General features: G+C 40.1%; 1 protein-coding gene and 1 long non-coding RNA gene across 4 annotated transcripts; one reads left to right on the forward strand and one right to left on the reverse strand.

Moving 5' to 3' along the window:
- Nucleotides 1–4253: 4253 nt before the first annotated feature.
- diras1a (DIRAS family, GTP-binding RAS-like 1a) lies at nt 4254–23157 on the forward strand. The gene is made up of 4 exons (XM_074636640.1): nt 4254–4517; nt 15668–15852; nt 15952–16122; nt 17639–23157. The coding sequence occupies exons 2-4, from the start codon at nt 15715–15717 to the stop codon at nt 17927–17929; spliced, it is 600 nt and encodes a 199-aa protein (XP_074492741.1). The 5' UTR covers nt 4254–4517; nt 15668–15714; the 3' UTR covers nt 17930–23157.
- LOC141768374 (uncharacterized) lies at nt 8987–14053 on the reverse strand. Of its 3 annotated transcripts, none has more exons than XR_012594062.1 (5): nt 13562–14053; nt 12757–13040; nt 9813–9977; nt 9446–9626; nt 8987–9344 (listed from the first exon to the last, which is right to left on the reverse strand). It is a non-coding gene; the product is annotated as an uncharacterized LOC141768374 (long non-coding RNA). The 3 variants fall into 3 exon arrangements; XR_012594064.1 differs by having other exon boundaries at nt 12757–12945; nt 13562–14033; XR_012594063.1 differs by having other exon boundaries at nt 12757–12956; nt 13562–14033.
- Nucleotides 23158–25058: the final 1901 nt, after the last annotated feature.

Consider the following 25058-nt stretch of genomic DNA (forward strand, 5'->3'; position numbering starts at 1 on the left):
TAAGGAGTACTAAAGATCGCCGTCTTGGTTAGAACCACAGACTGTATATATAGATGGACGACGATGGCGTCTCCACTTCCTCCCACTGTACAACAGTGAAGGCAAAATATCCTGATACGGGAGCTGCCATCTTGAGATTTTGACGTAATTTGGAGCCAGAGTCTGAGCAGTAGTGATCAGGGGTGGAACCACAGTATCGAGGTCCTGCCCATATACCCGAGCCAATCACGAGCTGAGCACAGCCCCAGCGTGTTAGCGTGAGCCACCTAGCTGCTACGTTAGCACCACGGTAGCTGTTAGAAAGACACAACAACTAACCATATAATCTCTATAACTACATTTCTGATCAAATTGACACATGTTCTATTACACAGACTGGTGTTGGTTATGGAAAGTTAAAGTTACATCTCTACTGAATCACAGCTGTCAATCATGACGTCTCACCCTCTTTTTATAGCAACAAATAAATAATGAAAACCAAACTTATTAGAAAAATGTACACTTCAAAATACAACAGCGTGATAAGAACTACCTAAAATGATAGAAACCATCTATGGGAAAAATGTATTTGAGGTGCACTTTAACTTCTTAGTTTGGCCCATGTCCCATCCACTAACATGGAGGGGGTCGGACTTATGACCTATACTGCAGCCAGCCACCAGGAGGCGATCGAAATGTTTTGGCTTCACTTTTGGGGAGCTGTCATGTCGTCCATCTTTATATACAGTCTATGGTTTGGACTACGGAGCCTCCGTGTTCAGGAAGAATGTACTGGACTGGACTTAATAATATGAGCAACAGAGTCAGGAGTAGTCAGCAGAGTGATTTAGATAGAGGCAGATTTATTTTTCATCAACAGATAATGTGCAACAAACAGGTAAAACAAAGCATTAAAGTAGAAAATTTACTTACAGGTGGTTTGCTGCTGGTTTACAAAGCACTAAATGGTTCAGGGCCAAAATACATTTCTGATCTCCTGCTATGTTATGAACCATCCAGACCTCTCAGGTCATCTGGATCAGGTCTGCTTGGTGTCCCCAGAGTCAGAACTAAACATGCAGAAGCAGCATTCAGTTTTTATGCACCAAATATCTGGAACAAGCTCCCAGAAAACTGCAGGACCGCTACAACTCTGACTTCTTTTAAAACAAAGCTTAAAACGTTCCTGTTTGCGGCTGCCTTTTATTAAACCAGATAATGATCTGATCCTAAACTAGAGCTTTTACTCTTTTGTGTTTTATGCTATTTTAGCTTCTATCCTAGCTTTTATTTTAGCTTGTTTTTATTTTCTAATCTTTAATGTTTTTATGTTTTTATAGCTGTTTTAATTATGTCTTTATGTTCTTTTGCACTTTGTCGCAATGTTCTTGAATGTTTATGTAAAGCACTTTGAATTGCCCTGTTGTTGAAATGTGCTCTACTAATAAAGCTGCCTTGCCTTGCCTTGCCTTACAGGATGCTCACATCATGCTGGAGGTCAAAAAGTGATCAAAGGGAGGAAGGCATTATATAAAGGGCCTCTGATCTGGTTGAAATAATTATACCTGAGGGGGGTGGACAGGAGCGCTTGGTTTATCCTCCCTGCTTCAGGTGTTCCCTTCCTAGGGATTTTTAACACACAACACTTTTGTTGTTTTATAATCCTATAAAACACGTTCTGCAAATGATTGGTTGATTCCTTTATTCACGATGCAAAAGCTCAGAAAAATCAACCTTGTTCCGGGAAAAGATTACGTCACTTTTTGGCCACGCAATATTTGCATTCTGTGTGAAAATATTCATGACAAAAACAACAGTTCGAAAAAAAATATTGACGTGCGAATTAATCGCACCCAAATAACGCCCCTGATGTTTAAAGGCCTTTATGCATCACCCTGCTCAAACATCGTGTTTGTTATGGCCAATCCATAACTAGCACATTAGTCCAATTACAAAGCATCGCTCAGGTTCAGATCAGACAGGCAATTCCTCCCAATCACCCTCCAGATTTCTCCGTCATTGCAGCATTTAAGTCCCCCAGCAGAACTACAGAGACCCGAGGCGGACCAAATATTTTTGCTGGAAGGCCGAGTTTGGCCCACGGGCCAGTGTTTGTCTACCACTGAGGTACAGTATTGCCAAAGCTGGTTGTTCAACCAGAGCTACAATGTGAGTGTGATCGTAAAAACAAAAGATTTGAACTTTATCACAATGAAAGAAAAAAACTGATTGTTGTAAACAATTCATGAAAAAAGTGAAAAATGAAAGAAAAAAATATGATATGAGATACACACGACATGGCCAAAAGTATGTGGACAGCTGAACATATGTGACAGTGTGTTCAAGTAAGCTGTTGCACATCTATCTGTGAATATATTAAAATTACCACCGAAAACATACAAACACAGCATATGTATATGTTATTATTATTATTATTATGTTGTGCAGTACTCCAACTGTCCACCAGAGGAAGCCACACGTTTCCCTCATGCTTTTTTATTTCACTTCACAGTCAGATTTAAAGAAACATTCAACAGCAGAGACATTTACTTTCTGAATTAATCACCAGATTAATTCAATTCAATTCAATTTATTTTTGTATAGCGTCAAATCACAACAGAAGTTATCTCAAGACGCTTTATATATAGAGCAGGTCTATGACCGTACACCATAGTTTAGAGACCCAACAGTATCCACCAAGCGCGCTGGTAATGACAACACAAGCTTATTATACCACCCATAGTTTCTCCTAATGCACCATGTGACAATAATCAGTTATTGATCACTCACTGTTGTCAGCCCTGAACTTTACATTACATAACATCCAACAACAGGGCAAAGTCAAAGAGTAGGTCACATCTCAACAGACAGCAGAACATTTTAATATTAATGTCAATGATAAAAAGACTTCCTCAATGTTGGAAAGCATTTCCATTTTATGCAACTTTATACTTCTATTCTTTACATATCAAAGGTAAATATTGTACTTTTTACTCCACTACATCTGTCTGACAGCTTTAGTTACTTTACAAATTACAAATTTCCATCCCCTTCCTGTTCAGTGAAAACCATGTATCTCCAGATGTGTTGATTTTGAATATTTGTGATAAACTGAAGGATGAAGTGTTCCTTTATGAGTTGAGAAAATTCTTCTCCTTCTTAAGCTGAATAAAGTCTTTGAAAAGCCTCTTGGATGAGCTAGAAAATGCATCGCCACAAAGCTGAAAACAAGGCTGTTTTTTTTAACTCATGAAAAGTTGACTTTTTAGAGATTGTTCTCACAGGGCAACAAACATATGATGATTTTATAGACTATGATGCATTGCTGTAGAGTAAACCTAACCATACAGTATATAAAGGAGTTACAATTAGCACAAATTTAAACTCAGATCGTGACTGAAATTAAACTATATTCTGTCTCACTATTTTCAGTCTTTTTCAAAACACAGTTTTTGTTATGTTTTAGTAATGAATGAATATAAATGATCTGCAGTTCTTCTGATATGATCTAAATGGATCTAATGAAACATAATGAGATCTATTTGAAGTACTGTATGTTGAGTAACAAAATTATAATTTCTTTGTTAATATCAAAACTAACTGTTATTTTTAGATATCAAGATCTTTATTATATTTCAATCATTAAAATGTCTTTATTGAATTTAAAACCGAGTACCATCATCATCCTCACAGGAGTGTATCTGTTTCTAATGTAATCTAATGGGATTTTAATGTCATCTTTTATAATATTTCTCTACTTATTCTATTTTTTCAGTTGATGACGTGTGAGTGACGCTGATGGAGGTGGAGGTGTGGAGGGAAAATGTATTTTTACTTTGGTGGACGATGATGATATGTCAGGTTGCAAGCTGAGAACAAGACTTCCGCTTGGCAGTTACAACCTTCAAAATAAAAGTGAAAACTTTGTTTTCTTTTTTTTATTTATTGGTTAATTTAGTGTGACTTTTACTTAACCAATATGGGTTTCTGACATTAAAATATCACATGATAAAATACATTTTGATTTTTTTCTTTTATAGAATTTGTACAACTATTACAATTAGACCTGGTCTCCTATATAACTGGATTTGTACGTTTTATTTTACTTTATATATATTTTTTAATGACTGCTTGTTACATTTGATTGGATTTCATGCCGGAAATTAATGTCTTTGCCAACGTTTGAGCTCTGTACGTTTTTAGATATCAGGCTTTTATTCTGAAATTGAAACGAAAAAACCCGAGCGGAAGTCTTGTTTCCTGTTTTTTGCCGGTGGAGTGGAGGAAGGAGTTGATGGTGATGGAGGGAGGAGGAGGAGGAGGAAGAGGAGGGCTGATGTGTTCTGATCAGCAGCAGGTCTGATGATGCTGATGAGGATGATGAGGATGAGGATGAGGATGAGGATGATGCTGATGATGCTGATGATGCTGATGCTGTGAGTCAGAGAGCGGAGGGTTCAGGATGCTCAAAGCCGCTCCAGAGTAGACCAAGCCCGCACACAGACACAGAGAGACCGAGGAGCCGCCTGAGAGACACGGTGAGTCTGCACACATCACACCGACACTCACACACCGACAGCGGACAGACAGCAGCAGGCAGCACTGTGCATGTCTGTGTGATTGTGCACGTTCAATCAAACTACTGGGTACGCGTGCCCGGCTGTGCGCGTGTCCGAGTCGTCCTTACTATTGATGGGAGTCACAGTGATTAACATAATGTGAGGAGATAATGAGACCCTGCAGCTCATTGAAACTGAGAACAAAGCAGCAGGTTAACTGAGCGTGTGTGTGTGTGTGTGTGTGTGTGTGTGTGTGCGTGTGTGTGTGTACTGCCGTCAAATATCATTCATCGGAGGAGTCAGTATAGAAATATTATAGGCATACAAAACGATGTCATATGATTATTTATAATGAAAATATGATCCAGTAAATACTCCTTAGAGTATGATAGGCAGTGATGGAATCAGTTGTCATATTATTTACTGATGCTAAAGTAGGCTAGAAATAAAATGAATATAGCCTAGTACTCCATTCAAAGTCTCCAGAAGAAGCCTAGTAACATGTAGCCTTGAAGTATCCAAACTGAAAGTACCGATCATGCAGCAAAATGCACATTTATATTATGTTATTGGATTATTGTTACTGATGCATTAAGCAAAATATTTACATTATAATAAACTACAGCTACATACGAATATTGTAGTATAAAACGTGACAACACAAAATACCGTGGAGCGAGAGTTTCTGCTCAGTCTTTGAATTGAAAAGCTGAAAAAGTTTTAGTTACGATAACACTAATTACTGGTACACTAATATCATTACTACTGTTAGTACTACTAGCCAATTTAGCACTGATACTACCACTGGTACAGTGGTACTGCTGATACTAGTAGTACTGACTGTCGTACGCTTACATGTTATTACCTTCCACATTCATAAGAAAAGTGACATAAAGGCGAAGCCGGCCAACGCTTTGTGTTCCGTGATCCAGCAGCGCCGGCATTACTGTAGTAGCAGCTCATAGTGACTGTACTCTGCTAACCGTGTTAGCACCGTGTGCGTAGGCCGGCGTAGATAATAAACACAGATGATTATGTATTTAAAATGGTTACTGTCAAATTGAAGGCTTTTACAAGGACACCTACATGTTGGGTTCTTGTTTTCAACAGCTGCGGTCACTACGAGCAACAACGACACATTTGGCTCAGGGTCACCAGCTAACACAGTTAGCAGACACTTTGTACGTGCTCTGTTGTGATGCCGACCGATTAATGATGTTTACTTTGTGGTCATTAGGTTGCTCTAGTTAGAGCAACTAATGTTATATTTCACAATATGCCACAGATAGTTGATTGAGTTGATTTATTCGGTTCCGGTGTGCCGGAGGGTGGCCGTTACGCTTTTTTTCTACTATGGGAAAGGCATGACTCGCCCTACTCTGCCTCTAATTGGCTTACCCTGATATTCTACCCTAACCCTCACCAATCTCACCCCTAATGCCTAAACCTTACCAATCCAACCAACGCAGGCAACGAGTTTTAGCCAATCACAGGCAGAGTTGGGCGGGTCATGCCTTCGCAATAGCAGGATCCATAATTTAGCGTCCTGGGTCCACTTCTGTTTTAATCTTTATATATCTATCTGTTTATAGAAAATGTCTTCAAACTAAATCAGAGGTTCATATTCTGTGACGTGTGTCGCTAATGACGAGCTAAAACTAAAGATTACAGTGTTTAGAAAACTGATTTTACAATGTGCCGATTGAATTAATTCAGTTTTAAATTCTGTGTCGATTTTCATTAATTCAGTTTACAGGGCGATCTGTTTTGGTTACACCTGCAATGACTAGGCTTTTTGAGTTTGCTACCTGTGACTCGTTTCTTCTCTGAACAGCAGAGTCTTATGGGTATTGTAGTATTTGGACACGTCCGCCAAACAAAAGTGGAACGAAGGTGACACTGAGGAGATTGTTTAAGGGAACAGTGTGTAGGATCTGGCGGTATCTAGCGGTGAGGTTGCAGATTATAATTTCTCCCATGTGCCAAGCGTGTAGGATTGCTACGGTGGCCGACGCAAAAATATGAATGGCCCTCTCTAGAGCAAGTTGTTGTAAGAGTGGAGTGCTTAGTGCTTACAGCCTCCTAGCCCTCGCTCCAGCCTCGGGCTGGGTCTCATTCACATGAACGGAGGAAGGGAAATAACTCTGGATTCAGCTATTAGTGCATTTTACAACTTTTAGGACCTAATGATTTAAAAAGGGCTATTCAAGTGTTCGTACTGGGAAATTGATTTACCTAAAAAAAAATTATCCGCCAAGTTACTCATGTCTCTTTCCCAATGTAAGACTATGGGAAAAAGTATTTTTGGCCATCACGACGGACATGGAAGTTGTAGTACCACAGTTCGGCCACTACGAAAAAATTTGATTCAAAGCCTGGGGCTCTTCCTGGGGGCTTGGTTCTGGGCTACTGTTGAAACATGGCGGATGAATGAGCTCAGAGTTATTGTGTCTTCTTGAAGTGGGACTGAGACTAAGAACATTAAGAAAGTCAGTCAGTTTCAACAAAGTCCTAACAAAAATAATAATATGACAATAATAATCATATTATATATATATAAATATATATATATATATATATTATATTTTACGGTTTTGTTCTGTTTGTGATGAAAGCAGATTTATTTCTGTAGCTCTGATGCTGCTGGTTCAGTCAGTGGTGTTTTCCCTGCCGCCCGCCTCCGCACAGGAAGTGACGTCAGAAGATGTGGGCAGGCGGGTAACCATGACAATGGCCCTGCTGATGATGACATGTTTGCACTCCTCTGCAAGTGTATAAATCTCTGCTGTCTGTCTCTCTCCTCTCCTCCGAGCACCGTCGCCATGGCAACCAGACAACTCACACGCACACATACACACACACATGCACACACACACACACACACACACACACACACACACACACACACACACAGAGTACATTCAGATGCTCCCATGGTTACATCCAGAGGCACAATGGATGCTATCTGGAGGCAGGTGTGTGTGTGTGTGTCTGTGATTGATTAACGAGCTGCTGATTAGTCACTAGTCTAAATTTGTGGTTGAGATAAGGAGCGCTGACGTCAGTGCTCTGACTGAGACGTTCAGCTCTCAACAGCAGCAGCTTATCTGAAGTTAAACCTGAGAAATACTGTAGTTTTACATGCAGTCTGCTGTTTGTGTCAGTTAGAAGAAAGCATGGTGAGTTATCTTGAACTTTGGATTCTTGAAGATATTTTATCTCTCGTCAAAAAGGCTTCTTCGGTTCTGGTTGGCAGGTGAGGGGTGGTGGTGGTGGTGCGGGGGTTCCAGCTATTTTGGGTTGTTCACACCTCAAGACTCAGCTCAGAGTCGCAAGGTGTGAATCTGTCTTAAACTGCCTGGAATGTCAAGATGGTATTTTAACTGATACCACAATGTGTAAAAGCATCCAAGAAATATTTGAGATAGACTGAAATGCAGATGTATTCTAGCCATATTTTTTTTGCACAAACTGGTTTGAAGCATATTGAGGCCTTAAAGCTGGGGTAGGCAGGTTGAAGCAAATATGATTAAAAACAGTTATTTTTATAAAACGTATATACCTCACTATATCCTGACAGTAGTGCATGAGAAAAAATCATATTCCTCTGTGTCCTCCGGTGTCCTCCGGTGCTCCTAATGGCATCTGCAAGATTTCACAGACCGGCGGAAAACAACCAATCAGAGCCGAACTGGAGCCTTGCCGGCTCTGAGCAGCTCCAATCAAACAGTCAAACTAGGCAGCGCTGATCAAATATGAATCAATATTCTGTTACTGTGATGACTATTTCTCGCATAAAATGTTCTCAGAAACATCTTGTAGTGTACTGTTTAGCTGTAAAATGAGAAAGTTTGTGACCCGGCAGCCATGTTGAGATCAGTTGTGGAAATACCAAGCACCGCCCACCAGCCGGAGGAAACTTTCTACTTTTACAGCTAAACAGTGCACTACAAGATGTTTCTGAAAACATTTGAGGAGAGAAATAGGCATTACAGTAACAGAATATTGATTCATATTTGATTAGCGCTGCCTAGTTTGACCGTTTGATCAGAGTTTGCGAGTGATTGACAGCTGCCTCCGTTGAATAGTCAATAGGTCTGAAATGACATGTGATTGCCAAAGTTTCCTGTCATGGGCTAGATTTTTTAAAGCCTGAAAACAGAGCCATGTGGAGGTGCTGAAGTCTAGTTTTCTCTCAGAGAACTTGAATTACAATATGCTGAAAGGTTATTATTGAATTTTTGCCCAGTGATGCCGAAAATATTCTGCCTACTGAAGATTTAAGTTTGAAAAGGGATCAAATGTGCCATAATTCGTTGGATTGATTGATATGACCGATGCAGAGATCCTGACCCTGTAATTCATTTCAGAACGTTTTCTGTTACGATCAGTGAGGTTTTGGACCCAAAATGCAGACACAGACAGTGGAGTAGAAGTGGAACAAAAGGGCCAAAAGCAGGAATTATGAATGGACTGAGGGAATGGCCCCATGATGGCCACGTTTGTGGAGAGTGTTTTGAGGGTTTCCATTACGTCGCGTAGAGCTTGTTCATGGTGTCCCATGAGGGTTCCTTGGGCAGCAAGGGCTTGGCGGAAAGAGTCTGAGTCTGCTGGGTCCATGTTGGCCAGATCGTTCTGTTACGATCAGTAAGGTTTTGGACCCAAAATGCAGACACAGACAGTGGAGTAGAAGGGGAACAAAAAGGCTTTATTGCCAACAGCAGGAATTGTGAATGGACTGAGGGAATGTCGAGGCTGGAGTTGAGCAGGGCAGGCAGGCAGGCAGGCAACAGGCAGGCAAAGATCCTGGGAACAGGAAACAAACATTAGTGGACGAGCACGAGATCAAAACTATGAACAAGAAAACTCAGTATAAATATGCTGAGCGGCCGGGGCGAAACTACCACCTGGGTTGAGTCAACAATCTGGCGATGAGTGACTGGAGAAACCGGGGTATTTGTACTGGAGTAGATGATCTAATTGGAAGGAGCCGTGCGGGTTTGATCAGGTTGGTTGATTGCATCAGAGCGCGGGAGAAGGATAGTCTGCAGGGGAGAAGATCCACACACACAGCCAGACACGCCCACACTAGACAGACAGGGAATAGGGGACACAGGGAAAAAGGGAATAGACACTCTAGGAAGGCTGATGGCACGGATGGGACCGTGACCGTGACCGTTTTCTTCAATAGTTGAGTGTTATTCACATTCGCCATTCATGCAAAACGTGTGAATTTGATGATCTGAGTATAAACACTTCCTAAATGATACATACATACAGTAACAGGTCTACAGAAGCAGACTCTGATGCAGTGTAAAAGTTGTTGACTGTCAGCTTAGCTCAGACAGCAGGAAGCAGTGGGAGGAAGAAGCGGATGGTGTGATGGTATCTCCTGTTCTGCAGACGTTATCACAGTCTGGATCTGTGAGCTGCAGGAGGCTGTGAGTGGGATTATTAAAGGAGTAGATCAGAGATTTATTACAGGGAAATCAGTGTTTCCACCAGAATAAGATGTTAGGCCCAGTGGCAAGTGTCTTTTTTGACAGTGGCCAGTGACAGACTGATGGCAGCATTGAGGTAGGGCCCTATAGTCTCTGTGATAACAAAATCACGGATGGCATCTATAACACAGATTCCATAAGGCGTATCAGTTACTGACAGTTTGTCTAGCTAGCTAAGGTTGCTAGGTAACATTAGCTTGTGATAATTGGAAGTGTGAGGGTAAAGAACATGGATCTCAGACCTGCTGTTTTCCTATAGTGCATTCAGGTCTTAACCAACAGATGTTGCAGGTGAGCTTTCCAACGGTGATATCTGTTTCTAATCAAGCCAACCCAATAGAGTGCTGCAGCAATGAGTCCTAAAACCCAGAAATGAGTTAGCATTTTAGCTCTTCTGGATCTATTTCGACCCCACTCTGACCGTCACCATGGTCTTCACCTTGAATGAAACCATCCTTCTTCCTATCTGCGAGACCATAATATCAACAAAATCATGTGACTAACTTTAAGAGGCTGGCCCGTAGGCTATAAAGCATCCGGAAAGCCATGCTTGCAGTAAAAAATCTTCCAATTTTCTTGAGGGAGGACCCCAAAACCCAATATCTCCTAATATTTTTTATTCACTGTAGAAATTCAGAATGTGTTTCTGTATAATATGTAGGAGCATCTTGACTGGGACACTGCTCTTAAAACCTGAACGATACCATACTATAGGCTACAAATAACACAGGAAAGCACTTTAACTATTAACACAAACACACCAGCTTAACCCTATAATGTTACAGTTGGAATATTATTGGAGTATTATAGGCCTACTGTACTAGATGCTTAACCCAAGTATAATAATAGCAATAAAACTATAACTGATTATGACTGACAGTATAACACGTACTTGCCAACCCTCCTGATTTTCCCGGGAGACTACCGTTTTCCATTTCCCTCTCCTGGTTTCCTCCCGAGGTCACAGCTCTCCCGTATTTCTCCCGATTTATTTTTACACGTTTTTTCCTTTTCCTTATCTCAACCTGTTTCTGTCACTGTACAGCATGTATAAGCCCTACTGTTTCCACCCGGATGACAATAGAGCTACACCAGATGTCGTTTCCTGGTGGATGAGATGCTCGCGAAATAGCATTAGGGCTGTGTAATGTGCAAGAATCTGGTGATACATATCACGATACAGGGGTTATGATTATATATACAGTATATATATATACATATATATATATAAATATTATTATTATTATTATATTGCGATACTGCAGGAAAGGCAATATATTGTGATTTTTTTTAATCTACTTTTAGGAAAACAGTCATAGTATAAAGAACACACCACCATATAAATAAAATCTGAGTAAAAAAGAGTTTACTTTTTTTTATGCAATCAGAACATTGGAAGGATCTGTATTTGCATTTCTGACAATCCCTGTGTCATCCAACATCATAGCACTACTTTGAATAAGTCAATCTCTTTGCAAATGAAATAAAGTATTGGCTGAGTTCATATTTGCATGTAAACTATTAATAAAAGTCCCTAAAGTGTTTTTGAGAATCAATACAGTATCACAAAACATAATATTGCGATATTCAATTTTTTTCAATACTTTCTTAAACCCCTACACAGCATGCAGCGCCCAAAGTTGGGCATTGCTTGACCCAGCAAAAAGCTGTTGTGGTGCGGCGCAAGCCATTGGAAATAATGTGTTTCAGAGCGCAGTGGTACCGTTGCCGTGTTTTGTCTGAAAGGGCCTTCAGTGAGTGGGAGATGGACAGAAAGAAATGGAGAGTACTGGAGAAAGAAATACTCAAGCAGGGGCAAAACAATTAATGAATTAATAAAAACTGATGAATATTAGTTTATGCCAGTTTTCTTTCCTGAGAATTAAAAGTCAAATTAAAAGAAGGCCTATTTAACATAAATGCTGTTGCAGTGTACTTATTATTTTGATATTTTCATTCTTTAAAAGTCACCAGAATGCTGGAAACAAAGTAACTGAAACTCTAAACTTTCTGGGGGAGTACTCGCAGACCTGAGCGTACTGGCACTTGTTTTTTTCCACTTCAAGCACTGTATAAAATACATCAATAAATACCCCACTTGTAAATTTTGAAGCCTTTAGGTGTGTTCAAAAAGGCGGTTGCTAACAAGTGGCTAAATGAGACTAAACAACATCACGCCGAACACTAGTCCACCTTTAGTTTAGTGATTGTGACGTGAAGTCATGCAACCGTGGTGTAGTGCGTTTATAGCCTAATGTTAGCTTTTTACTTCTAGCGATTGCATTCACACTTCAAAAATCATAAAAGTGGTGTTAATTAGTGGAAATTATTTTACGGAACAAAACATGTAAGTATCATAAATGTTTGTATGCCACAGAGCTTATTTTCTGCAATAATCCAAAACCCAATGGAAAAATCCCATTGCCTTTTTGTTGAGGGAACCAGTGTGATTCTAACTTCCGGGTTGGCCTACACAAATATGCCATAGCTGCAGCACTGTAGGTAACTGTATTTTAAAAAACAACTTAAAAATACATTAAAAAAATTCCCCGATGCTTAGGCACATTAGTTAGCATGTGTTTTAACAAATCATATAATACCCAGCAGATAAGTGTGTGAGTGATGTTTGTGATGATGCTTCCAGTATTTTAGGCTAAAACGTTATACTGCGATATTTGAGAGCATGAGAATAATCTGAGTGTGATGGTATAACTCACATGGTGATGTTGAAACTCCTCAGTAGTCTTTCCTCCTCTCTGGTTTTTATCAGCTCTCCTCTTTAATGATATGCAAAGCTCTAATTGATGCTCATTAGTCATTCTTCGGGGGAATACAGCTCGGCATGCTGGGAAACTCCCCGAGGCCTTCGCTCCATCTTTTTAATTCATTCCCGTTCGTCACATTATCTGTGAATACACTGAGAGAGTTCAGAGAGGACGAGGCGCTCGTCAGATGTCCACGTGTTTCAGTCACTGAAGATTTAAATGTCACAGAGCTGCAGCTGCAACACAAATAGGCTCATCAGTATTTATTCATCACTTACTGCCTGTTACATAGAAAACACACAGAGGATCATATACATTAGGCCTATTATGTACACCATTTACATATTTAAGTTATCTTGCTTATATTTAAATGTTCTTTTTTGGCTGAATATAGAATAATTAACCAACTAACCAAAACGTTTTAGCTACTAAGTTAAACTGTTAGCTAACATGAACCAAAAAATGTTTTAGTTTTAGCTAACCTGAACTGTGAATAAATAAATAAATAGGTTTATTAATTAGACTTCAACCACATTCTTTGTTTCACAGTTTTACCAGCTGAAATCCAACATACACCAATAACTATGATAATCCATTTTTTTCTAAATTGGCGGGGTTAGCTAGCACCCAATAGAGTACTCCAGGGATGAAGTATTTTTGTAGGCCAACCAGGAAGTTAGCATCGCCCTGGTTCCCTCGACAAAAAGAGTATTGCAGAAAATAAGCTCTGTGGCAAATGTACAGTTATGATACTTACACATTTTGGTCAGCAAGAAAATCTTCACAAACGAACACCACTTTCATGATTTTTGAAGTGTAAATGCAGTCGCCAGAAGTGAAAAGCTAACATTAGGCTAGCAACAAACTACACCACGGTCGCATGAGCTTGAGTATACACAACGAGGTTGTAATGGCGGACGAGTCGGCGTGATGACGTTTAGTAGTCTCATTTAGCCACTTGTTAGCAACCACCTTTTTTAACTCATTAAGGCTTCAAAATTCACAAATAGGGTATTTATTGATGCATTTTATGTCGCAGAACAAAACGTTAAATTCTCTCAAACTTTTGTTAACCACAGACCTTATTTCAGGCATCTAACTAAAAACCCATTCACTTCCAGCACTTCCAGATGAGGGAACTGGTAGTGCTAAAATGCTAACTCATTTCCGGGTTTTAGGACTCATTCCTGTAGCACTCTATATCAAAAGCAGCTTTTTGATTCAATTTAGCAAACAGTGTGTTAGCTAAAACCAGTGTTGCCAACTCTAACTAGCTCCACTGAACCATTTTAGCTGCAAAATTGAAATATCACTTGAACCAAACTGTTAAGCTAACCTGCAACAATCGCTAAAACAATCTATTAGTAACCAAAAGTTAGCTTCCAAATGGTTTTATTTTCTAAACTGAATCATTATCGTACTTGAACAATAAACCGTTGATAAATGTAACTGTTAGCTAACCTGAAACAATGGTTTTATTGATTTATAACCTTCACCAAACTGTTTAGCTGCTAAATTGAACTTTAAGGTATACGTAGTTAAACTGCTAAAAAATATCTGTAAGCTAACTTGAACCGAACAGTTTAACTTTTAAACCGAACCATCGGCTGCTGGATTGCTAATAGTGCATATAATGAAGAGGGGGACTGAAGCACGGAAGCATAGCCTATTACATGCTCATTGTGATGGAGATGATCTGCACTTGAAGCAGGTTGGAGCTGAAGGACTCTCCCAGAATAAAAACACTAGAGTGGTTTTCATTTAGTTTCAGTTACTAACACCATAGCGACAGTGAAGAAGGCACATCAGCGTCTACACTTCCTGAGGCTACTCAGGAAAAACAAACGGGGACAAAAGCTGCTGGTGGCCTTCCATCGCTCTGGCGTATGGCATCACAGTGTGGTATGCTGGGTGCTCAGCTGCAGACAAGAGAGCTCTCCAGAGGGTCATAAACTCAGCCCAGAAGATTGTTGGCTGCCCTCTGCCCTCCCTGGAGGACATTTCCAGTTCCCGCTGCCTCAACAGAGCCAAAAACATTATCAAGGACTCCTCCCACACAGCACATCACCTATTTGACCTGTTGCCCTCTGGCAGGCACTACAGGTCCATCAGAGTTCGCACCACCAGACTCACAAACAGTTTCTTTCCCTGGGCCATAAGAACTCTAAACACTGCCAAACAGTTAACACCTTATACTTGTGCCATAATTATTTATTTTAGTGAAATAGCTACACTAATTATACAGTTTGTTTTTTTAATTGCACTGTTCTGGAGAAGCACTCCAAATATATGTGTATCATGTGGGGAACGAATGGGTACTGTGAATGTTGTGAATGTTTGTGTAAAATGGAGGAATGAATGTGTATTGTAGCTGTCTGTTTGTTTGTATACATTTATTAACTGCACTGATCAGGAGAAGCCCTCCAAATTTGTTGTACCATGTACAATGACAATAAATCTTCCTATTCTATTCTATTCTATTTTATTCTATTTACCAGTTGCTGTTGATGGCACTCAGACTAATTACATTCGGATCGTTTGTCTGTTCCTGCCTCGCTTTGTACTGTGATTGGAGTTTATGCTCATTTCCCGCTTTCCCTTTTACTCCTACTTTTAAAGTGCTACCAGATGTTCACTTTTCCATTGCTATTCATTTTATTTGGTTAATTTGCCAGAAATGGTTATGTCTATCCAGAAAAAAAATCTATTAAAACAATTCTGGATGGAATCTAAATCAACGTAAAACTTAAGACATCATACATGATAGCTATACAATAGACTTAAATTGTGACCTAATTTGATTTCACATTTCTCTTTAATTTCTGCCATAACACAACTTTTCCTCTTCTTATCTCCTCTTCAGCATACCGGTCAGCTATCCAGAGCAGCAGGTGGACTCCAACTCCCAGAATGCCTGAGCAGAGTAACGACTACCGGGTGGTAGTGTTCGGAGCAGGCGGGGTGGGGAAGAGCTCGCTGGTCCTTCGGTTTGTCAAAGGCACCTTCAGAGACACCTATATCCCCACTGTGGAGGACACCTACAGACAGGTAGGAAAACTATTTTCCATTAAACACTGTGGTTTGTCATCTAAACTCTTGTAATAACCGACTCGTTGAATTATTGAACGGTACTTGTTCTCTCTGCAGGTGATCAGCTGTGATAAGAGCGTCTGCACGCTGCAGATCACCGACACAACTGGAAGTCACCAGTTTCCCGCCATGCAGCGCCTTTCCATCTCCAAGGGCCACGCCTTTATCCTGGTTTTTTCCATCACCAGCCGCCAATCACTGGAGGAGCTGAAACCCATATACCAACAGGTCACAGTCTTTAATTTAGTTTCTAGATGGCTGTCTTACAGTTGCAGTTACTGTTGTGGTCTTTTCCCCTCAAAGTTAAATTTATATTTCATGAAAGAGTAATTACTTCCTCTGATGTTAGAAGTGGTGGTCTTTATTCCAGGTTATGTTCCAGATAAGAGATCAGCTCGTATAAAAGCACCGCTTACTGACCAATCAGAGCTCGGTGCGCAGATCGTATGGTAATATTACACGCATATGAAGAAGTTTAAGTCATGATCCAGACTAAAAACAACACAGTTTAAACTGACAAATGCAGGAAGGACAGCTGGCTGTATGCTGTGGGTGTTTACCACTTTGAATTATATTTTTTTATTTATTTTTTTACTTGCTCTTGAGTCTGTTTCACACTGCTGGAGAGGGGGACACAGCTAAAAGAAGGTTGAAATAGTTCTACACGCCGCATCCTTGATAATGGGCATGATTAGGTATAATCCAATCATCTGTTTCACATCTAAAAGCTGTTAATATCTACTACTATATCTGACTTTTGAGTGTTCCGTTAAATCAATAAGTCTTTTAATTTACGCATTCACACATCAGGAGTTTTTTCTTTTTCCAGCTGTCCTTCCTGCATTTGGCAGCTTCAACTGTGTTACTTTTAGTCTGATTAAGTGTTTAACTTCTTCGCATTTGTCTAATATAGTTTGCTCTTTCTTAGTAAAATGTGCCGCTCTGTCTGCCTGTCTGCAAATCTGTAGACTTGTCCATGTCCGTGATTGGTCAGATGCTGCAAACACCGCCCCGTTCATGTGAACACGCTCACAGCCAGATTGAGAAACCCTGGGTTGATTTACCGAGTTGATAACCAGCTTCGTATGACCGCTTAGTGTGATCTCGGTTGTTAGGGTTAGTTAAACCAGAGAACGAGAAGTAGGTTAATGATCTTATCGTGATTCATGGCGCAATTCAAACAGGATCAAAGAATTATTTGTTTCTCGCCACCAGAAGGGGCGCGACTTTGCCTCTTTATTATATGAGAGAGGAGATGTTACTTTAACTTTCCATAACCATCACATGTCTGTTTAATAGAACATGTGTCAATTTGATCAGAAATGTAGTTATAGAGATATTATGGTTAGTTGTTGTGTCTTTCTAGCCAAACAGCTACCGTGGTTCTAACGTAGCAGCTAGATGGCTCACGTTAGCAAGCTGTGGTCGTGTTCTACATGGAAGCAGTCACTAATCATAATTTTATTTTAGATATGATGATCATTTTTACAATAATTAAGTAATCAGCTACCGTAACTTGGATCAGATTTTCTACATACAGATGAGCTTTGAGGTTCTTTGAAATTGAGTTCCAAGTAAAACACTCATAAAATATTAGTTTCAGTTAAGCACCAGTAAAACAAAGGGGCGCATTTTCCTCAGTTTATATTTTTTCTAATTTTGGGTTGGAAAAGTTGGAAAGCTGCAAAGCTGCATCATGAGTTTTCTAGAAATATTGTGCTGACTCGATCCCATGTCCCTCCAGGTCCTTGCCATCAAAGGTACCGTGGAGTCCATTCCCATCATGCTTGTGGGCAACAAAAGTGACGAGCTGGCCCAGCGCGAGGTGGAGACGAAGGAGGCCGAGGCTCAGGCCGCCGCCTGGAAGTGTGCCTTCATGGAGACGTCGGCCAAGACGAACTCCAACGTGAAGGAACTGTTCCAGGAGCTGCTGTCCCTGGAGAAGAAGAGGGACATGAGCCTGAGCATCGACGGCAAGCGCTCGGGAAAACAGAAACGAGCTGACAAGTTGAAGGGGAAATGCAGCATCATGTAGAGCGTGTGGCGGCGTTGGCGGACTCGCTGTAGAGATGTGGAAACAGCAGAGGAGGTAGGAGGGGAAGTCTGCTGATGAACTCCCATAGAGACTCCCTCTCCCATCTTTCCCCAGCTCTGCATCGGAGGAGGATAGGTCTTCTTCTTTGGTGGCTCTCCTCTTCCATCTGTCTGAACACTGAAGCCCAGAGGAACAAAATGATGAGACCGACTGATAATGAAAACTTTATTTATACCAGGGCCTCGGGGCTACTCCTGGCCCTGAACTGGATTGTGTTTGTGGCCCCAAAATACTTTAAAAAAGACCCACCTAACTGCTACCACCATTAACCATCACACTAATATTATCATAGAGGAATACTCCACTGATTTCATTGTGAATCTTAGGCCAAGCTATGAATGTAACTTGTATTTATAGAAGCAAAAGATAGATAAGATAGAACTTTATGTTGTGCAGCAGTTGCAGTATAAATATTAGAGGATTAAAAAGTGTTGACAGAAAAAAATATTTTTTCTGATCATAGTCAAGCTCTGATTTGTTACAGCAGTTCCTACAATACCCAGGATTCATAGCAAACCCTGAGATGTAGTTAAAGATCTGCACAGGCCTGAAACTGAGACTCAAACCCAGTACCTGCATATTTAAGACCCAACGCAACTGGTACTGCCAAATATGAGTCCCAGAAATCAATATATTTGCTTTGTTCATCAGTTACTGATCGTTAGCTTGTAAGGCTAGTGCCTTACAAACCCTGAACCCAACCAGAGACCCAAGCTTTACGTAAGCAAAATGGCCCAAAACCAAGCTGAAACTTGACACTTATTTGGGAGCCGTCAAGTCGAGCTCGAGGTGCAATCAGATGACATTTTAGAAACAATGGTTCCCAGATTTTGAGGTTGACAAAAGCAACCGTCGTTAGCCTAAAGTCTCATAGCATCCAGGACCGTCACAGTGGATGCTCCAGTCCTGAACAAGGCGTTTTGTACCGTAACCTGTAACTTACAGGTTACATTACAAAATTTTAGTGTTTTACAGATATTTGTCAGGGCTCGGGACACCTAGCTTGAAACCTTAACAAACCGGGACGTCTGGTCACTGTACTTGTAACCCCACAAAATAATGGAGCTAGCTAATGACTTGCTAACTCTTGTCCTCGGATGTAATGTTAGGTTACTATTGTAGACAGTAAAGCTATTTAGCTGGACATGCTAACGTTAAGAGCTTAAAGTAGAGCCCATAATTCCTGATTTTAGAAAGACTAAAATAAACTCCAAACTCTGCTGTTAAGCTATGATTCGACAATCATGGGGTTTAATAAACGGTCAATTAGCAGCGCTCATTGGCCAAAACATATGGTGACCAGACGTCCCGGTTTGTCCTGGACACAGTTCCTTCTGAGCATCAACAGGCTTTTCGCTCCGCTTATAACTCCCTCAGGACCATCTGTTCCGTCTTTCACCACCCCACCCCCCTATAATAATGCCTTCTTTATGAACCCACTCCGTGCTCAAATGCACCAAGTTAGCCCTCCTGATGAAAACGTCTATGGTGCGTGCATATTAGCGTGTGCGCGTGCATGAACGTGCGTGAACGTGCACATGCATGAACGTACGTGTGCATGAACGTGGGCGTGCATGAACGTGCATGAACGTGCAGTACACTTAAGTGTCCCGGTTTGGGGGTTTGAAAATATGGTCACCCTACCCAAACACCTAAAGTAAGCAAAGCCAACAGCAGGAGAAAGAAATCAGTTTGAGCAACTCAACACGACTATATTACTTGGGCAAGCCCAGCTCCCATTAAACGTTAGCATGCTAATATATTAACCACATAGTCACCTTGCTAACAAGTGCACTTTAGCTTCATCCACAGTCCTCACATAGGGCTTGGTTGGTGCCTCTTAGTGGAGGAGGGGAGCACTGGTTTAATTTTTGCATATATGCGACCACATCCTATGGTTAGCTGCCTCACGATTTTTCACCACATACTGTAGGCCTATTGATTATAAATGCAGCTATTAAAAAGCTACAGAGAAGGCTGAAAAACAGTGAAGTACTCCTTTATCTAATAAGACAAGTGACATTTCCATTATGTTTCTCTTCATGGTGGTTGTGACTGCAAACAACAGGATGTTTCCTGCTCTGAGTCGGCTCTGCTTCCTGCTGTCATTAGAGCAACGCCTACATCCAAGCTAACGGTCTGTACCCTCCACATAAATAAACACAGTACGAGTGGTCTGATGAGCTGACAGACTGCAGAGGAAACAGCAGACGTTCTTAAAGCGAAATCAGGAAACTCCAAAAGGCTTCGATGATTTCCACAAGCACAAGCCGGCCTTTCACTCCATTTCCTGTCGGATTCACTGGATACAATATCCGTTAGCATAACCAAGAAGCTGCTGATGGAGCAGCAGTGGAAGCTTGCAGCTGTACAAACTGTATATATGATTTAAAGGAACAGTGCAACATTTTGGGAATCATCAAATGTTGCCAACTTGGCAAATTTGTCGCTAGATTTAGTGACTTTTCAGACCCTCTTTGGGACTTAATTTATAAAAAGCAACTAGCAACAAATTTAGCGACTTATCCACATCAAAGAAAATGCAAGAAATATATTATATTGTAATTCATTCCCATGCATGCTGCCTGTAGTAATCACAGTCCTGAGCTCTTCTGCCAACAGCACAGATTTTTCAGATGGATATGAGTTTGATTGCCGTGTGTCCAGGACAGAGAGAGATGTGTTTAGCCTAGCTTAACATAAAGACCGGAAGCAGGGGGGAACAGCTGGCCTAGCTCCATCAAAATCATCAGTTTATATGTTGGCTACATTAAATGCTAGCTAGCACAACACAATACAATCGCCCACACAACCATAGAGTATAGAAGCAAAGAAACAAAACTGGTGTTTTCAGCCGCTGCCGCCATTTTGGACTGAAAACGCTTATTATATTTATAATATTTTTATTGTTCAATACAGGCCATTTTGTTAGGGACATTAAATATGATAATAGAATACAAATCATTTTGTTTTACTTTTGTACGGCACTTTGTAGGCTGACGTTTTAGTACTGTCTGGTAGTCGCTTTCAGTCCAAAATGGCGGAAGCGTAGCTTTGCTGCTGTACGCTGATGTTGCAATGGAACGAACAATTTACTTTCACTTCTTGGCAATATACGTTCTTTGACAGAACTGTTAGCAGGTTGTGTTGCATTGTGGGTAATGTAGGCACCAGGTTTTGACCAGAAAAGACGATATCTCTGCTTCTACTACATCGATTTTGATCCTTCTTTTAAAAAAGTGTTCATCTATAAGTCTGACAATGTTACAGGAGGGACATGATAGAAAATATGATAAAAAAAGCTGAGTTCAAAGTAGAGGTCCATTTTACTAAATGAGTCCATGGAGCTGTACATGTTTAAATTTCCATTTTTCTAAGTCCTTTAAGGACTATTTTAGCTTCATGTTTCAGTAGAGAACTCATGATCCTGATGAAGTGCTGAACAAAACATGCTGATCTTATCATCAGTTGCCAGAAACTCTAGCTCTGCAGCACAAAGCTTTCTTTTTTGTGAATCAGACAGACTTAGAGCAGTTGGAAGGTGTGTTCTAGGCTCTAGTTAGTAAGGTTGGGTGGTGAATGCTGCCCTACGTGGTCTTTGCTGATGTGACAATTCTGGTTTCTGGTTTCAATAAGATTATTATATTTCATTAAGAAAAGAGGATTTCTCAATGTTGGACTGTTCGTTTAACTAGCAGGAAAGACATGAGTAGCCTACATGTGTGAGCAGCCGCTGTATATTTGAAATGCCTTTCCTACCACTTTACTTGACAGTTTGGTATATTCTCCGAACATAAGTGAGCTTAAATCTTACGAAGCACAAACACAACAAACTAAAGTCAGAGAGCAACAAGCTGATAAGCACACGTTCATCCTGCAGAACATCTGTTATATTATTTACACATCAGTAAGTCCATGCTCATCGTCTGAGGGGTCACCATATTCTCCCTGTTATATCACTCCGGCTTTAGCAATATTAAAAATGGCTTTACTCTGTATGTAGGGAGTGCTAGGGCTGCAGGAGGGAAATAAATAACTTTAAGTTACAGTTTATAAATTATAACATTACCTTGTTCTAGGGCTGTCAAAGTTAACGCAATAAAAACGTGTTAACGCAAATTAATTTTAATGCCACCAATTTCTTTAAGGTTGTAGAGGGCTCAGTTTTAAAGCTAGAGTGAAGATATTGGCATCATATGAAACTTGAAATCTAAGGAATCCATTGGTGCCAACCATGTCATACTAGCTTGTTGCAAAGGAGGTTGAATAACGCTCCAAACTTGCACTAAATTTTAGCGAGGAAAAGGTGGCATGGCCATTTTCAAAGGGGTCCCTTGACCTCTGACCTCCAGATCAGTGAATGTAAATGGGTTCTATGGGTACCCACGAGTCTCCCCTTTACAGACATGCCCACTTTATGATAATCACATGCAGTTTGGGGCAAGTCATAGTCAAGTCAGCACACTGACACACTGACAGCTGTTGTTGTCTGTTGGGCTGCAGTTTGCCATGTTATGATTTGAACATATTTTGTATGCTAAATGCAGTACCTGTGAGGGTTTCTGGACAATATTTATCATTGTTTTGTGTTGTTAATTGATTTCCAGTAATAAATATATACATACATTTGCATAAAGCAGCATATTTGCCCACTCCCATGCTGATAAGAGTATTGAAAACTTGACAAATCTTCCTTTAAGGTACATTTTGTGTGCGATTAATCGCGATTAACTATGGACAATCATGCAATTAATCGTGATTAAATATTATATATCAATTGACAGCCCTAATTGTTTGTAACTTGTGTTTTAAATATCCTTTACACCAGGTTTGTAATTCAAGTGGAGAACACTAAATCATTTATATTTATTTTATTTATGTAATGTATTTAGGGTTTTTGCTTTCAAACAAATCAAATTTGAGGATATGTAATTTAAAGCAAACATCAGAACCAGAAACGCGTAATATGTGTGTGTGATAGGAGGGTCATTAAGACAGCAGAGAACCATGGCTGAAGGTTGTTTTTTATCTTTGGTTGAGTCTGCAGTCCTAGTGACACTCTTTGTTCTGTGGCTTCACATTTGTTTTGAGGGTAAATGGAAACTTCTCTCACGTGAAGAAAGTGACTGAATAAAAACAGCGTTGTTGTACAGAAAATATCTTTGTTTCTTTGATACTGATGAAAGCCTGTTAGATATTATAATAATATTATATACACACATTTCAGATACAACTGAAAATAAGTCCAGTACCACCATCCCAGTGAATCCAGGTTAAAACCTCTGAAATCAGTTTAGTCTCTGCAAATATCTGGGATGTTGCGATGGCAAGAAAAACACAAATTCACATTAGATTCAAAGTTTTTTCCGATCCCTGAGATATCGCTGGAAATTTTTTTACATTTGATCTTCTAATTGATCTGTATAAGACCATGAAGCCTAGCCTGTAGGTTATAATAATTAACAATGAGCTTCTTTTTTTTTCACGGAGAGTGTGCTATTTCGGGGCCTTAGAACAATGGGCATTTGTGTTCGGGGTAATGGACTGTCAGACTCATGGTCTTTTTTCTGTCCTATGGCACATTTTTTGGACTATTGGTGTTGCAGAATAATGGACCGTCCCCTTCTCAACACCCAATAATGTACAACAAACACTACTCCCTCAACAACCAAATAAAGGACAATATATGGTTTGAGATCGCCCAGCAGCTGGGATATGATGAAGATAGTAATGTAGCTGATATGCACATGCTAATGTTATATGTTGGAGGAACGAGGCTAGCCACAACAGCTAGCGTTAGCATCACATTTGGGATCCCATTAGTATATGTATAGGGAATGGGAATCTTGGAGCATTCTAGGGCGCGCTGCCATTTTTGGAGGGTAGCGAACAGAGTTATGGTAAACTATCATTATCTTTCACCGGTCTATTCATCTGTCATCTGTCAATTGTTCATCATCAGAAATGTATAAAGTACGTACGAAAGACAAATACCCATATAAAGAGAAGCTGACAGAGGCAAAGGGGTGATATATAACAAAATTTAAGTTAGTTAATGATATTGATCCTTATGATTTAGGGGGACCTCGACAGTTTGGCACCCATTACAGTCACTGATGTGTTTTGGTGTTAGTGAACACCTGTCAGCAGTTCAAAATATGTAAATCTTTGGAGGCCGATGTCCAGTTTACAAACAGGTAGGTATATGACATTAAGATCTACAAGCCAAATGCCAACTACACAATCATCCGGACAAAGATAAACTAGTTAATGTTATGCTAACTGAATACTAAAAAAACGTCCGTTAATACTGCATAATTAATCTACCGGTATTTTGCCAAATGAAACCCATAACGTTAGCCCACCTTTGTGTCTGATTGTATACTATATATACTACAATTCGGCTTTTGAATCTTATTCGTTGTGTAGTGTTTTGTGTTATCTTTTGACTCTTGCAGTAAACAGCCAGTGGATGACACTCTTACCCTTTATCCTCCAAAAATGTCCGACTTGTTGTCAGTGACATCACATTCACATTCTTTATTGTGTAGTTAACATTAGCCCCATAAACATTCTCCATCTGGATAGGTTTTTGTTGTATGGAGTGGACATGGGCACTATTTAGGAGGAAACTCATTGGTTGCACAAACACAGTGGCACATAACAAAAGACTGAGAACAAGACATTAGTGTAGGAGCCCAACTAAATAAAAAAAAAGAAAAGCTGTGCAAATAGAATTGATCAATTAATAAAAGTCAAAGTCAATGAGAATCACCTAAAAAAAGACCATCAAAGTAGACAATACACTAATAATTAGGTTACAATTACACCTAGACGCAAATATCCCATCATTCATAAGTTTGGGTATCATTATCTGACGCACTGAACACAGTTTTCAAACAACTAAAACATAAAAGTCAACATCACAGGCTGGTTGTATAGTAGGTCAGCTAAGCTGAATAACAATTGTGCATTTTGCGATAAAGGCAACACATTTGGCACAGACTTAGGTTTATATGTTATGAAAAGATAGAGATATAGGGGTGCTGCAAATTTGGCGCTAAATATT

This window comes from Sebastes fasciatus, chromosome 5 (assembly GCF_043250625.1).
Source record: "Sebastes fasciatus isolate fSebFas1 chromosome 5, fSebFas1.pri, whole genome shotgun sequence".
Taxonomy (NCBI): Eukaryota; Metazoa; Chordata; class Actinopteri; order Perciformes; family Sebastidae; genus Sebastes; species Sebastes fasciatus.